Genomic DNA, 14,555 nt, shown 5'->3' on the forward strand with positions numbered 1-14,555 from the left:
CATACACAACAAAAAATGATGTGATGCGTTCTGATGCACCTCTGTTTGCATTGAGATGACCGCACAAAATAATTCATTCTTATCTCAAATTCTCAATTGTATGCTGGAAAATGGAAATATTGGCATGGAATGACTGGACCCAACATCCAAGAAAATTAAATTTTGTTAACCAACCAAGTCACTCTCACCTTCTTTGGTTTTTACTGTAGACATAGAGGGCGAGGGGCATCACGCAATTGCTAAAGCCATGGCCGCGTGAATGTGGCTTCCATGCCCATTTAGAAGTAGTTGTGATGCGTACATCAATCTACAATTTCTGTAATAAAGTCATAGCCTTCTTGAAGAGAGAGAGTGGGAGGTAGTAGAGAGAGAAAGGGTGAGAATGGTCATGTGGCCTTTTCTTATTGCAGTGCTGATGCTCACAGGTAGAGAGAGAGAGAAGAGGCGATTGAAGTTTTATGAGGAGCTTGGGGTTCGTATTTGATATGAGAATAGTTTAGTGGTTCTATGAGTGAGGGATTGACGAGGAGAGGAGAGGAGAGTGGCTATGAATGGGAAGGGCAAAGGTGTGGTTTCCACTAAGTGGACGCTCATGCTTTGCATCTTAAGCTTCTGCGCTGGGCTTTTCTTCACAAATAGGTATTTTCTGTTCTTTAGTGCAGCTGCTTCTGTTGAAGAGCAATTAATTTACCGGATTTCAATGTTTATTGTGTTTTTGCTAATGTGATTTTTGATGTAAATGAAATCAGAGAGTTTCAACAATCTTTGTGGAGTTTGAATCTAAACAAATTATGAATTTAGCAAACTTCACTGTTTTTCAAAATTAGATCTTTAACCTCAGCAACCAAATGAACCGAAAATGTAATCTTGAGTCAAAATAGATTTGAAATCAAGTTGTTTTGGCAGATTAAAGGAGTCCCTGCTTTTGTGTTGCCAGGTTCTTATTGATGCAATAAATTTGTAGATAAATTCGTTGGTAGCAACAACAAGTTCATAAACTGTTTAGATAAATACAGAATATTGACAGGCAGACAACTATGGGGATTTGAAAGTTTTTCTGAGGATCATATCGTGTTTGCTGATTTGATGAATACTGAAGTTATTTCCTTAAGAAGTCTACAGTAATGTCCTATTCTTCTTCTTATTGTTTATTTTTAATTTTATTTGAGAAAAACAAGATCCCGAGCAAAAGTTTGTTCATGATGTACAGTTCTTGAACTACCTAACAATTCTGCTGAATTGCAATACGTACTTTTTAATGTTTTGCAAGGCACCAATTTGACAATTATAGGAAACTATCTTTGTTTGACAAAGAATTCTTGCAAAACTGAAATAATTGTCTTGAATCTTAGGAATGCCATCTTAGGCAAAAAATTTCCCAAAATATCCGGAATCAAATATTCCTCCTACAGATCCTCAACATTTTGAACCTTTTTGTTCATCTTAGCTTTATGTAGAATTGCTTGATTGTGCCTTCAAGATTACTAGCTTAAAATAGCACTACCCACCATTAATAACCAAATATTCTGTTGTGCAATAAAAATGGTGGAAAATCAAACCATAAATCACACAACAAAAACAACATAAAAAAAACACGACGATTTACGTGGTTTGGCAAAGATGCCTACGTTCACGGGGAGGGGATGATGATTTTACTATATTGGAAAACAATAGGGATTACAATAAGCTCTCAAGTTCTCTCTTGCATAAAATACAATAGCCCTCAAGTCCTACTTAAGGATTTGAAACAAAATTATAAAGGAAACTTTAATTAATGCTATGATATGACAAAAGCTAATCACGCCAATTAGATATCTCAATCATGCTAATTAATTCTCCCAATTTATGCATAATCAGATCCCCTAATTAATGCATCAATCAAATCTCCAATCAAATCAACTTAATTAGGGTAATACAACTCACTAATCAATTACATAATGACCCATCAAAGCCTTCTAAATCAAGATTAATCTAGATTTGGAAAGATTTCCAAATCAACAATCTCCACCTTATCTTTCACTTGAAAATAAAAAGATAACAAACTAGGCTCCAATATCAGAATGACAACACCCAAATGGTTGCCTAGGTACCCCCCTCCCAAGCGATAAAGTTGAGCATAGTTGATGAGGGCATCAGATCATGGAAAGTATATCAGAGACGTGGATGTCGATCTATGGCCACGATTGGGCCGATATATTTTTGAGTCTTCATATGTATTTATTTTATTTATTTGCTTTATGTATTTGTTTTAGTAGCATTTCCCATTGTACCCTTACTTAAAGGTTTTGTCATGTAAGCCGTAGGGGCTATGTCGTCTTTTATTTTTCCTTTCATTGTATGAGGCTATATATAGCCCTCTTATGTTTCTTTGAAGTTGATGAGTGAATTATCATCAAATTCCTACAAATTGAGTTCTTGTGAGAGTTTGAGAGTCTTTGGAGAGAGATCCCTAGGAGAGGGAAGTGGATCACCCACCAACCTTGGAAGAGTCTGGGTTCGTAGTTATTTTCTTCTTAGTTCTTCCTCCTCTTTCTCCCTCCCTTCCCTTCCACCCCACGGCCCATCCAAGTCCCTCCACCCCTAGCCATCCTAACCCCATCTCCCCTCTTGGTCAAGCTCCCATCCCACCCGTCCTACTTGCTTACATTCCATCCCCTATCCCCAAGCTACCCAAACCCCACCCAAACCCTAGCCTAACCGCCGGCCTCTCCCTTCCTCCTTGCCTCCAAATTTTCAAATTCCTCATCATTACTTTCCTTTCTTACTTAACCTTTTTTGGGAAAGCTTTTCAATTTCAATTATTAAAATCAAATTTGAATTTTGAAACATTTCCTAAAATAGAATCCTATTTTAGGAAAGTTTCTAAAATCAAATCCAAATTAAATTTTAATTAGATTGGAATTAAATCCTATTCCTTAATTTGAGAATCTCATTTAAGTAATAAAATCCTTGCTTATTTCCCCAATCCCTCTCCCTATGCTGTCGGTCCCCTCCTTGCCCCACTTGAATACTATCCTCTCTTTGGAAAGAATTCAAAGCCTATCCTTCTTTCTTACCCGCCCCCTCCCTCTTTCCAAATCACCCTTAAATCCTTTCCAATATAAAGGATTAACTAGAAAAATAATTTCTTAATTTCCCTCCATCCTCCCTCCTCTAAAATCTGAACATACTTTTTCCCCAAGCTCCTTCTTTGGCTGGCCACCCTCTCACCCTTTCTTCCGCTTGGATTCTTGAGAGAAACTTCTTTCTCTCAAGGGGAATCCTTAAAGATAGCAGAGGACGTCTTCTACAACACTTCAACACTACGAAATCGATGCATGGCCTATCCTGAACTTGTATCTGGCTTCGTCTACACGAACAAGGCTTCGTCGACATCCTCCGGTCGCCGAGATCCTCTGGTCGACTGTCTTCGACGTCAATCCAGAAGTAAACAATTCCGCCGATGAGTACTTGGAGCGTATCATCTTCACCCTATCCGACGCCATCGAAGAGCAGCTTTCCACCGTTCAGTGGAAAATCACCACCGTGCCTCGACAAGGGTGAACTTTTCCTCCTCTTCAATTTCCCCCCTAACCTTCTTCTCTTGTAGGTTGTGAATCAAGCATAAGGAATAGTGTAAAACTATCTGCCAAAACTTTGTAAATGTAGGGAATGAGTTATGACTTTCTATGCATCTACTTTCATTGTTAATCTAGGGATGTTATTGAAAATCTCCTAAATTTGCTTATGTTGAAATTCTAATTGTTTTGGTGATCTTAACTATTAGCATGTGATTTGGCCTAAGCGGAATCCCCCCTCTTTTATTTTCTATTATCGTTAAGCGGCTAAAGTTTTTATTCTTATTGCTCTTACTCAAAAGCGTGCAACTTCTTATTGCAATCATTTAAATCATATTTAGTTCTACATCAATAGTTCTTCAAAATAAGTAGGCAATCAATTGTGAGCTCTAATATTCACCAAACTTCTACAGTAGGTGAACCTTCTCACTACTCCAACTAAAGACTTGTCCAATGTGCAAACCAAGTCTTTTGAGGATTCATATCTAGACGGTTGTAATATATAGATCTTCTCCTGCAATTCTGTCATGACCCAACCCGACCGGGACGGGTCCCGCTCGCATCGGGTCGTGAGGCCTGAACATTCAGACTGACTGAACTGATTCCAGGATCTGGCTTTGGAATTTGTTTCAGAACTTTCTTCCAAACATACAGACAAAAACAGACGCACACAGAGCTACTATAAACATCAAATCAGCGGAACAGATCATCTATCTTTTTCTTCCTCAAAAAAATCATATACAAATACAGCTCATGGCTTTCAGACAGAAAGAAAGACAGAACAGAAAAGCCATGACTGTACAAAAATCAAAAGTGCAAAAATACCTATACGGAATCAGACTCTGAACTTCTATTCCTGGACTTCCTTCCCCTTCCCAGAACCTGAAAACCACGCAGAAAACAAGGATGAGCTACAACAGCTCAGCAAGACAACAAACCTCCAATCAAAATCCTCAGAGTCCACATCAAACACATCAGACAGAAATCTAAACAGAAATCGGAACAGAATCGTACAAATCAAATCAAATCAGAATAAAACAGAAATACATCACATCAGAACTGACAGAACGTACCAAAATCGGAAATCAGATTAAATCATATCAGATCAGCATTCATATCAGAACAGACAGAATCGTACGGAAAATCAGCATCGGATCGTATCAGAACAGATCAAAACAGAACAGAAGCGTGTCAGAATCGGATCAGAATCATAATCATACAAATCAGATCAACTTATATCATACGGAAATCAAAAATCATATCATTTCAGAACAGATCAAAAGACAGAACAGATTCCCTGACACTGACAGAATCTCAACGGATTCTGGCCCCTTATGCCTCCCTTCCCAGACACTGACAGAATCTCTCGGATTCTGGCCCCTTATGCCTCCCTTTGTGCTCAAGGCACCAGAACAGATGTGCTTATAGCACCAGAACAGAACTTATCATCGGTTCCGAAACTTGTATTCAGAAACAGATTTCAGAGCTCATTTCAGATTTTCCCTGACACAGACAGGATCTCACAGGAGAATTTTCGTCCAGACGAACCAACTTTCGTCCCGACGAACCATGCAGCCAAAACTGTTTTCCCTGAACAACCTGTACCGATCGTCCCGGACAATCCACTTCGTCCGGACGAACCTGGAGCAAAAACTGATGTTACAAATTCTCTGTGAAAGAATTCAGAAATTAGACCATATTGTGCTACATGTGCCAAGCGAATGCAGGTCGAGGGATGCTTAACTACTGAGGAGAACACCTCATCAAAAGCAACCCCTTCCCATTATGAAGAGCCTTTTGCCACCAACCTAACATGATACTGCACATATGCTCTGTATGAGATCTTTTTTTCTTTGCACACACCCACTTGCAACCAATGACTTTTCTTCATGTAGAAAGCTTCACCAACCTTAAAGTAGCATTTTTCTAAAGAGACTTCATCTCTTCATCCATAGCCTTCTTTCAAAGATCATTACCAAGACTGTATACTGCTTTTTTATAGTGACTAGGAACTTTAACCTCTATGACTGAAAGTGAAAATTTAAAATGATCCCTCAACTAAGCTAGTTTTGGGACATTATGGCATCTGGTCCTGTTCCTCGCAATAGATTCTCGAACAGGAATCTCATTCTCAACATCATCTTCTATCTCCTGATCTGCAGCTGATTCAGGTATTTGGGTAGAAATGATTGGCTTTTGTGGAATAAATGGAGTTGTATTAAACTCCAACTTATGTAGTGTACTATGATCCCAATAGAATTCTCTACCTTTTTAGAGTCCTGAGGTTTTAGCATGCTCACCTTGTCAAATGTAACATCCCTGCTAATGCCAATCTTTTTCTTTATTGGATCATAGAATTTGAAGCTATTGACTCCACGTCTGAAGCCAATAAAGATCATTTTCTTTGCACATGGTTTCAGTTTATCATTGTGAACATAATAGTAAGCTCGACACCCAAATACTCTCAAATGCTCATAATCTAGCAGGATGCCCTAACCACATCTCCTTTGGGGTCTTTTTCTCAATAACTGCAAAAGATAGATGGTTCACCAAGTGATAGGTATAGTTTATCGCCTCAGCCCAATAGGCTCTAACCAACTCAACATTGGATAACATACACCGAACTTTATCCACCAAAGTTTGATTCAACCTTTCTGCCACCCCGTTCTGTTGTGATGTCTCTCTAACAGTGAAGTGATGCTCTATCATAAATCTCTGACACTCTTGCAAGAACCCATCTGAAGTGTATTCGCCCTCATTATTTGATATGATACAGCGGATTATTTTGTCAGTCTAAGTCTCAATCCACTTCTTCCAGATTCTGAAAATTTCCAGTACCTTGCTCTTACCACTCATGGTGTACACCCAAATATTTATGGAGTAATCATCAATAAAAGAGACAAAGTATCGTTGCCCACCAAATGTTGCTGTCTTTGTCATGCCTTAAACATCTATGTGAACATACTCCAAAATACCCTTTGTACTGTTGATGGTAGTACCAAAGGATAAACTTATCTTCTTGCCAGATACACAATGTTCATAGAGATTGAGCTTGCATGTGCTTGCTTCTTTGATAAATCCTTGCTTCACCATATCCATAAGAGAAGCCTCTCTAGCATGAGCTAGCTGCATATACCACAATGTAGTAGCATCAAAAGAATCATCAGCAACAACAGCTATTCCAATCGCTATTTTTCCCTTAAGATAGTAAAGATTGTGGTGACAAACTCCTTTCAGAAAAAACAATGCTTCATGATATATGTTCAAAACTTCTGCTTCAATGAATACCTTATAGCTATTGGTCTCTAAAGTCCCAACAGAAAGAAAATTCTTCTTAATATCTGGAATGTTTCTCATATCAGTCAGCTCTCTCATAGTACCATCATTCATTTTAATGATGATACTCTCTACACCAACTATATGACATGCCTGATCATTGTCCATAGCCACAACACCACTATCAAGACCCTTGTAGGTACATAACCACTCTTTTGTGGGACATGTGATAGGTAGCACTAGTATCCGGAATCCAGCATGAACCATCTGAATACAAACTCTGAGAAACTATAGATAGTGCTACATCTGAATCTTCGTCACGCTCTTCCATGCTAAGATTTGCCTTAGCCTCAGTGGAAACTCTATTTCAATTCTCCTTCAACTTTGGGTAATATTTCTTCAAATACCAGTATCTAAATAGAAATCACAATGATTCTTATCAAAACTGCACCCATGATACTTGCCCTGCTTGCTGCTGTCGCTCTTTTTATTCTTCTACTTTTTAGATATTCTTCGTTGAAGTGTGAGAGCCTCAGCTGAATTTATCTTTGCAGATTCCTTATCCCGACACCAAAACTCATGATTCAGCGGCACAATAGTCACCTCACCATAGTTCAAAACCTCCTTCCTATGAATGAGTGACATTGTGAAGTTTTCATACTCATCCGAGAGCGAATTCAACAGAAGGAGCGCCTTGTCTTCATCTCCAACATCTTCATCCAAATTCAAAAGATACGCCAACATATTTGTGAAGTCATTTAGATGTTCATTAATTGTAACCCCGTGTTTCATTTGAAACCTGTAGAGCCGGCATTTCATATGGAGACGATTCTCCACGCTCTTCGACAGGTTCTTATTTTCTAAAATCTTCCACAATTTAACTGCGAAAGTCTCCATATCACCTCATACTTGATCTCTTGAGATAAATAATTTATGATCAAGCCACAAGCACACTCCAACTCATCTTCAGTCATTCTCTCTCTGAAATCTCTATAGGACGTTCATTGCTCTCTAGAACTTCCTTTAGATTCAAAGAGCACATCACATCCATCACATCACATCGTCACATACCAAAGTTTCCTTTATCGTTAAATTTCGTCACATTAATTTTTATGGGATGTGTAACCAACTGATGAATCGACGTCTTCTCCATCGTCAAGGTGGATGTATTCATCACTCCACTAGATTTTAAAGCCTCTACCAAATTGCAACTGCCTTACGACACCAAAATTGCACCAATCCGGTTCAGCAACAATTCATAACAAAAATCAGCAGCCTTTGCTTGTTCGATATGATAAGATCACGTCTCAGAGATTTGCTTTCGTTCTTCAAACCGTCGTTGGAAATCCCATCGAAATTCGGCTCTTATACCAATTGTTGTGCAATAAACACAGTGAAAAATGAAACCATAAATCACACAAAAAACAACACAATGAACACGGTGATTTACGTGGTTCCGTCCAACGGGGAGGGGATGATGATAGACCTATCAATTTCGGGTTACGGGTCGGGTTCGGGTCAACCCGAAATTGACCCGGTATGATTCGGGTTCGGGTTGACCCGACCCGTTTTTTCAAACGGGTTGATTTTCTGGACCCGAACCCGACCCGCTTCGGGTTCGGGTCAACCCGACCCCAACTATTTCAGCCAAATCCCGCCGTCCCGCGCCTGCATTCAAAAATTTCGCCAAATCACCCTCGCCGCGCGTGCAGCGGGTCACACGCGGGAGTTCGCGGCTCGATGCGGTGATGGCCTAACGGGGTAGAAATCGGCATATGAGGTGATGCGGTGAGCGGGTGACCTCGTCAACCTGACGCTGGCAAGCTCCAATTGACGCCGACGCGGGAGTTCGGAACGGCGGGAGATGGCTCGAATCGACGCCGGCAGGCTCCAATTAACGCCGACGCGGGAGTTCGAGCCGCTCGATGCGGTGATGGCTAACGCGGGAGTTCGGAAATGACGCAAGTCACGCAGGCCTCGCCGCCTCGGGACGCGAAGAAAGCAGGCCTCGGGACGTGAAGGAGTGAAGCGACGCGACGTGGACGGGCAGCCGGGCAGGCGGTCTTGGGGCAGCTGGGGCACTCGGGTTCGGGTTTATGTGTTATTTCGGGTCAATTCGGGTTATTCTCGGGTTTCCGGGTCAACCCGAACCCGACCCGATTTTGCAAACGGGTCGGTTTTCCAGACCCGAACCCGACCCGCTTCGGGTTCGGGTCAACCCAAGTCCGAAATTTTCGGGTCGGTTTCGGATCGGGTTTTCGGGTCGGGTCCAATATTGACAGGTCTAGATGATGATTTCACTATATTAGAGAACAATAGGGATTACAATAAGCTCTCAAGCTCTCTCTCACATACAATACAATAGCCCTCAAGTCCTATTTAAAGATTTGAAACAAAATTATAAAGGAAACTTTAATTAATGTTATAATATGGTAAAATCTAATGACACCAATTAGATCTCTCAATCATGCTAATTAAATCTCCAAATTTATGCAATAATCAAATCCCCTAATTAATGCATCAATTAAATCTCCAATCAAATCAACTTAATTAGAGAAATAATCAACTCCTAATCAATTACATAATGAGACGTCAAAGCCTTCTAAATCAAGGCTATTCTAGATTTGGAAAGATTTCCAAATCAACATATTCCTCCTACAGGTCCTCCAACATTTTGAACCTTAAATTCATATTTTGACATCTTAGCCTTGTATATACTTGATTAATTGTGCCTTTAAAATTATTAGCTCCAATAGCACTTGCCGCCATTAATAACCAAACATTTCTCGTATAGATCCTCCAACATTTTTAACATTAAGTTCAAATATTGACATCTTAGCACTCTATACACCTGCTTAATTGTTCCTTCATGATTATCAGCTTAAAATGGCACTTGCCTCCTTAATGCATCATTATATTAATGTTTTTCAACTTATTTCTTAAAGGGGTGTATATTTATATATCTATATTCTTCTTCTGGTGCTTATCATTAAAACTGCTTGCAGATTCTGGTCATTGCCTGAAGCACAAGATACAATCACTCCAACTAGAATTGAAGATGATAAGGCAAAGTTAGCTGGAGGTTGCCATTCAAATAGTGTGAGTTAACTCATACTCTCTGTTTTAACTAATTCAAGGATTACCTGCAATTAGAACATAGCATGCTTCAAATTTGCAGAAGATAGTGCAATATCTGTGAGTTGTGATACATTCATTTAAAGCTTCTTATGCTTGGGCATAACAACTGTGTTTAGACTGCATTAGGGGTGTCAATTTCGGGTCCGGGTCGGGTTCGTGTCAAACCCGAAATTAACCTGGCACTATTCGAGTCAACCCGAACCTGACCCGTTTTCGCAAACGGGTTGATTTTCCGGACTCTTACCCGAAATTTTCGGGTCGGGTTTGAGTCAGGTTTTCGGGTCGTGTCAAATATTGACACCCCTAGACGGCATGACACTTTTAGTAAACTAAAGAAAGTGTGTTGACGATTAGACAATAGTATCTAATTGATATTTTTCATGAGTAGCTTCAGATCAACAAAAATAGGGATCTTAAGGAAATGCTAGGCAACGCTTCAAAAATGAATTATGCTATACAGTAAGTCAAATGGAATAATCTTCTAATCTTTACTTGAAATTTTCTGCAATAAGGTGGAACCAAAATCTCATGGTTTTTTATTTCTGCAGCACATTAGATAAAACCATATTAAGCTTAGAAATTGAATTAGCAGCAGCAAGGGCAAAAAGGGAGTCTATTCTTGATGAAGTTCCATTATCAGATGACCTAAAGGCTGCAGCCACTGGTGGTAAACATAAATATTTAATGGTTGTAGGAATTAATACTGCTTTTAACAGCCGCAAACGAAGAGATTCAATTCGTGCTACTTGGATGCCTCAGGGTATGATCTCTTACCGGAATTTCATGGTATTCTCTTGCAGAATTTTTTTTGTTATGAAAAAAAAAAATAGCCGTTGACATTTACCTTTCACAATATTACTATTGAAGGTGATAAAAGAAAGAAACTTGAAGAAAAGGGCATTATCATCCGCTTTGTTATAGGCCATAGGTATGCAGCGTCATATAGTTTCAATATATGCGAAATTTTCAGTAAAATTATTCTAGAACTATCCAAGAAATCTATTTAGCAACTCATTTTCTTCTTATTGGTTATATCTGTTTGTTTGGTACAACAAATCATTTCAATCTTATTTCTTTTCCATCTGCATTATATAAGCTCTTCAATCTCTATCCTTATGCTTTCATAAAATGAGCTTGGATGAAGACTTACAAAATACCCTTATACGGGCATCCACATTTTACACTTTTCTATATATACGTTGAAATCATGATAGATAAACGTAAAAGGAATAGCGTGTGCATAGACATATTTCTTAAACTTTCTCCATGCCAACGTACATTGCTTGCTTTAAACTTTGCTGGGATTTTTTTGAATTGGAATTGCATGGTAGCGTGTAATTGAGTTAATATGTAATCATAGATTGCTTGAGTTATCACTTTGTGAGTTAATGATACTATAGTACAATAAACCAGGAAGGATGAACAATGAGAATTGCTAGGAAATAGGAGAAGTTGCAGAAATTGATACTGTTTATCCCTAATCTCATTGAAATAAATTATATCACCAAAGTATCTTGTTGCTGCACGGAAAGAAAAATTAAAAAGTGGTAAGAAATTTACCAGGAAGAGAAGGAAAGATTCTATTTTCCTTAGGGACAAAATGAAGTTTCTATCAAAAGAAAAAAAAATTTGTTAAAAGGCTGAAAGTGGTCACATTTTCAGTCAGTGGCGGAGCAGAAATTTTGTTTAGGGGGGTCTAAATTAAAATAGTTATATTTTCCTTATAATTATCGGAGCCAAGAGGAGCTATAAGATCAAAATTAAGAATGCAAATAACATGACCCTTAGAGCTTAGAAGATATAAACATCTGTCACAGACAATTTTTCGTTTGGGGGTGAGAGAGGAGCGAAAGGGAAAATGAAAGACATGCTCGAGGTCATAACTCGTTAGTTGTGAGAGATGAGTAAAGGGAAAAACGAACCATTTAACTTTAGCCAAATCCTTTAGAGGAGATCTCTCGTACTAAGTCATGAGTGTGCGGCCGCAGCATTTCCATTGCGCAAAAAGTGCGAGGAAAAGAAAAATGTGCCCTTCACATGTAATTAATTAGATCATTAATAGTGCAAAATAATTAAATAATTGGATTTTAATTTAATATTTAATAATTATTATTAGATAATGAATAGTTAGTTAACAATAAATTTTTTAATAAAATCATATTTAAATAGTTAAATATATTAAATAATAATTAATTAAATAGCCCTACAACTCTTCGTCAAATTCTCTTTTCATCATTCCGTCCATAATGAAAAGTCATTCCTGCCTCTCTTTCAATATTTTACCTCATTAGTTTTTCTTTCTCTACGGCTGAAGCATTGCATGGTCCGGATAGAAGATGGATTGAAGACTTGAAATGGGAAAAGCCTGGAATAAATAATATGAAAGCTGACACGGGTTGCACCAATTTTTTTTTTGGAGGGGGTCACGTGCAGGCCTTCCCATGCTTTCAGTGAAGAGATTTCAATGACTTCATTTCTTTTCACCAGCCGAATGTCTTGTGATGTCATCAAGAAGTTCTTGAAAATTTTAAAGCCACGCAATTCTAGGGGCGGAGCCAAAATTTTTTGAGGGGGGGGGGGGGGTGGGGGGGGGGGGGGGGGGGGCATAAATCATTAAAGTAAAATAAAAAAACACTCAATCTTTTTCATCTAGGCTTGACTGGACATTGCCTATTTTATTTTTTTTTAGAAATTGTTAGTTTCATCATAAAAAGATAAAATATATGATAAAGCAAAAAACTTACATATTATCTATAATTTTTCCTGTCGAGTCTTCCTTTTTTGAAATCGTTGTACAATCAATTCATTGTCAATATTATTAAATATATCATTTGCAATAAAGTAAACAATCATTCATTCAGGAGTCTGCCATACAATTGTATAAATAATTCTTTATAATATTCATTACAGAAAATGCTCATTTGACTGTTACTGTAGCAATTAGCAGTATCAGAGTAAGGTTTATAGGTAAATGTGTAGCTGGGCTGGAGGAAAGATTGAATGGAAAAGAATGTCGACTTCTTGGAATGACCCCACCAGGCAGGAGAGAAAGAAGGAGAAGGGCGTCACTACCTCCGGCGTTGCAACAGCTGGCTCTAAAATGAGCTAAGTGTTGCCTTGGGTTTCCCGTTCTCCTTTACGGCGTTTTGTTAGTGAATGTAGTAGGGATTACTACATCTTTCTACGTGGATGCCATGGAAAATTATCATCAGCTTTAATTTTCTTGCTTGAGTGTGTTGATTTGTTATTCACAAGGTATTGCAACATTTGCTGCATTTGTTCTGTATTTACTTGTAGACAACGTGTTGTACATATGATAAGCTTTTGCAATAGCTCATAAGAACTTGCATCTGCAGCCCATTCTCCCTCTTCACATGTAGGAGAGTAATGTGCTTGTTTGGACAATAGATACATACATCATAATACATTACTGTTGCCTTCACATAGTTTGTAACGTTTGTTTATCTTCACTTATGATCAAACTGCACATGCTCATATTGATCATTGACTGAGGATGAGTTAAATCCAATGTCGCGAGTTCATTATCATGTCCCAAAGAGCTCGTGCCATGGCTTTGTGATCAAACATATCCTTCATAATCTTCCCATCTCTTGCAAACAAGTTATACTTGTAAGTTATTTGCTCTTACATATGATTTGTAATGAACTTGATATCCCAATTCATTAACATTTTCATCTCAATTGAAATGACTCTTACGAGTTAATAGTCATTGTTCAAAAAGTCATGTCAAAAATTAGGAATGAATGTATGCATGGATCCTTGATTACTTACATGAGATTTGAATGAATGATATTCTTTAGTTAGAATCACATTCAAATTGAAATAATAACTTTGAAATATTCCAATGATGTCATTAAGTAAATGATATTTTACAAGTCTTTGGCTCCACAAATGTTCATTTGGATAATCAAAATCATTTATGCATTTATCACTTAGAAGTCCAATGGATTTGTATTTTAATTTATATTGTGCATTTTCCAATTCTGTGTCTGGTTCCCTATAGTTCAAGTTCAAATTAGATTTGAGTCCTTGTTCAGTCCGAGTCCAAATTCAATCATAGTCCCCTGTGTCAATCCAACTCAAGTCTTCTTGCACTTTGTTCAAATGTTCAAATCTTTGTTCATATCATTTGATTTTCAAATCAAATGTAGGTTCAAGTTCATATTCAATTTCAATTTGGTTAGGTTCGAGTATTTTTATAAATCATTGTGTCCAAATACAAGTCCAAATATAGTTTTGTGTTCACTCGAAATTTCGGCAACCTCTCGGCGTCTCCCCTGTTTAAGGGAAAACTACAAAAAACTGGGTCTCCCTCCATGCTAAAGAAAAGCGTGTACGGTAGGTGCCCTCAGACGAGGATACTGCGGCCATGAAATCTTTAACCCCCACCACACCAGAGAAAGGCGTGTATGGGTCTCGTGCACCTGTTTCAAAAGAAACACAGTCATTTTCCTGCAAGCGGGTACTTATGAATATCTCATTCTCGCCGTAGGCGTCGCACCGGCTTATGAATATCTCATTCTAGTCGTAGGCGTCACACCGAGTTTCCATCTTTTCACGCTA

General features: G+C 38.4%; 1 protein-coding gene across 4 annotated transcripts in view; it reads left to right on the plus strand.

Moving 5' to 3' along the window:
• Positions 1–223: 223 nt before the first annotated feature.
• LOC110099297 (probable beta-1,3-galactosyltransferase 2) overlaps positions 224–14,555 on the plus strand; it is a 28,287-nt gene continuing 13,955 nt past the window's right edge. For 3 of the 4 annotated variants that reach the window (XM_020826397.2, XM_020826398.2, XM_020826399.2), the window contains exons 1-5: positions 224–639; positions 9,839–9,932; positions 10,360–10,430; positions 10,520–10,731; positions 10,839–10,899. In XM_020826397.2, coding sequence (XP_020682056.1) covers positions 548–639; positions 9,839–9,932; positions 10,360–10,430; positions 10,520–10,731; positions 10,839–10,899 — 530 coding nt within the window. In that variant the 5' untranslated portion in view covers positions 224–547. The remainder of the gene's footprint in view (positions 640–9,838; positions 9,933–10,359; positions 10,431–10,519; positions 10,732–10,838; positions 10,900–14,555) is intronic. The other variant, XM_020826400.2, reaches the window with a different exon arrangement.

Source organism: Dendrobium catenatum, unplaced genomic scaffold (assembly GCF_001605985.2).
Source record: "Dendrobium catenatum unplaced genomic scaffold, ASM160598v2 fragScaff_scaffold_1539, whole genome shotgun sequence".
Lineage (NCBI taxonomy): Eukaryota > Viridiplantae > Streptophyta > Magnoliopsida > Asparagales > Orchidaceae > Dendrobium > Dendrobium catenatum.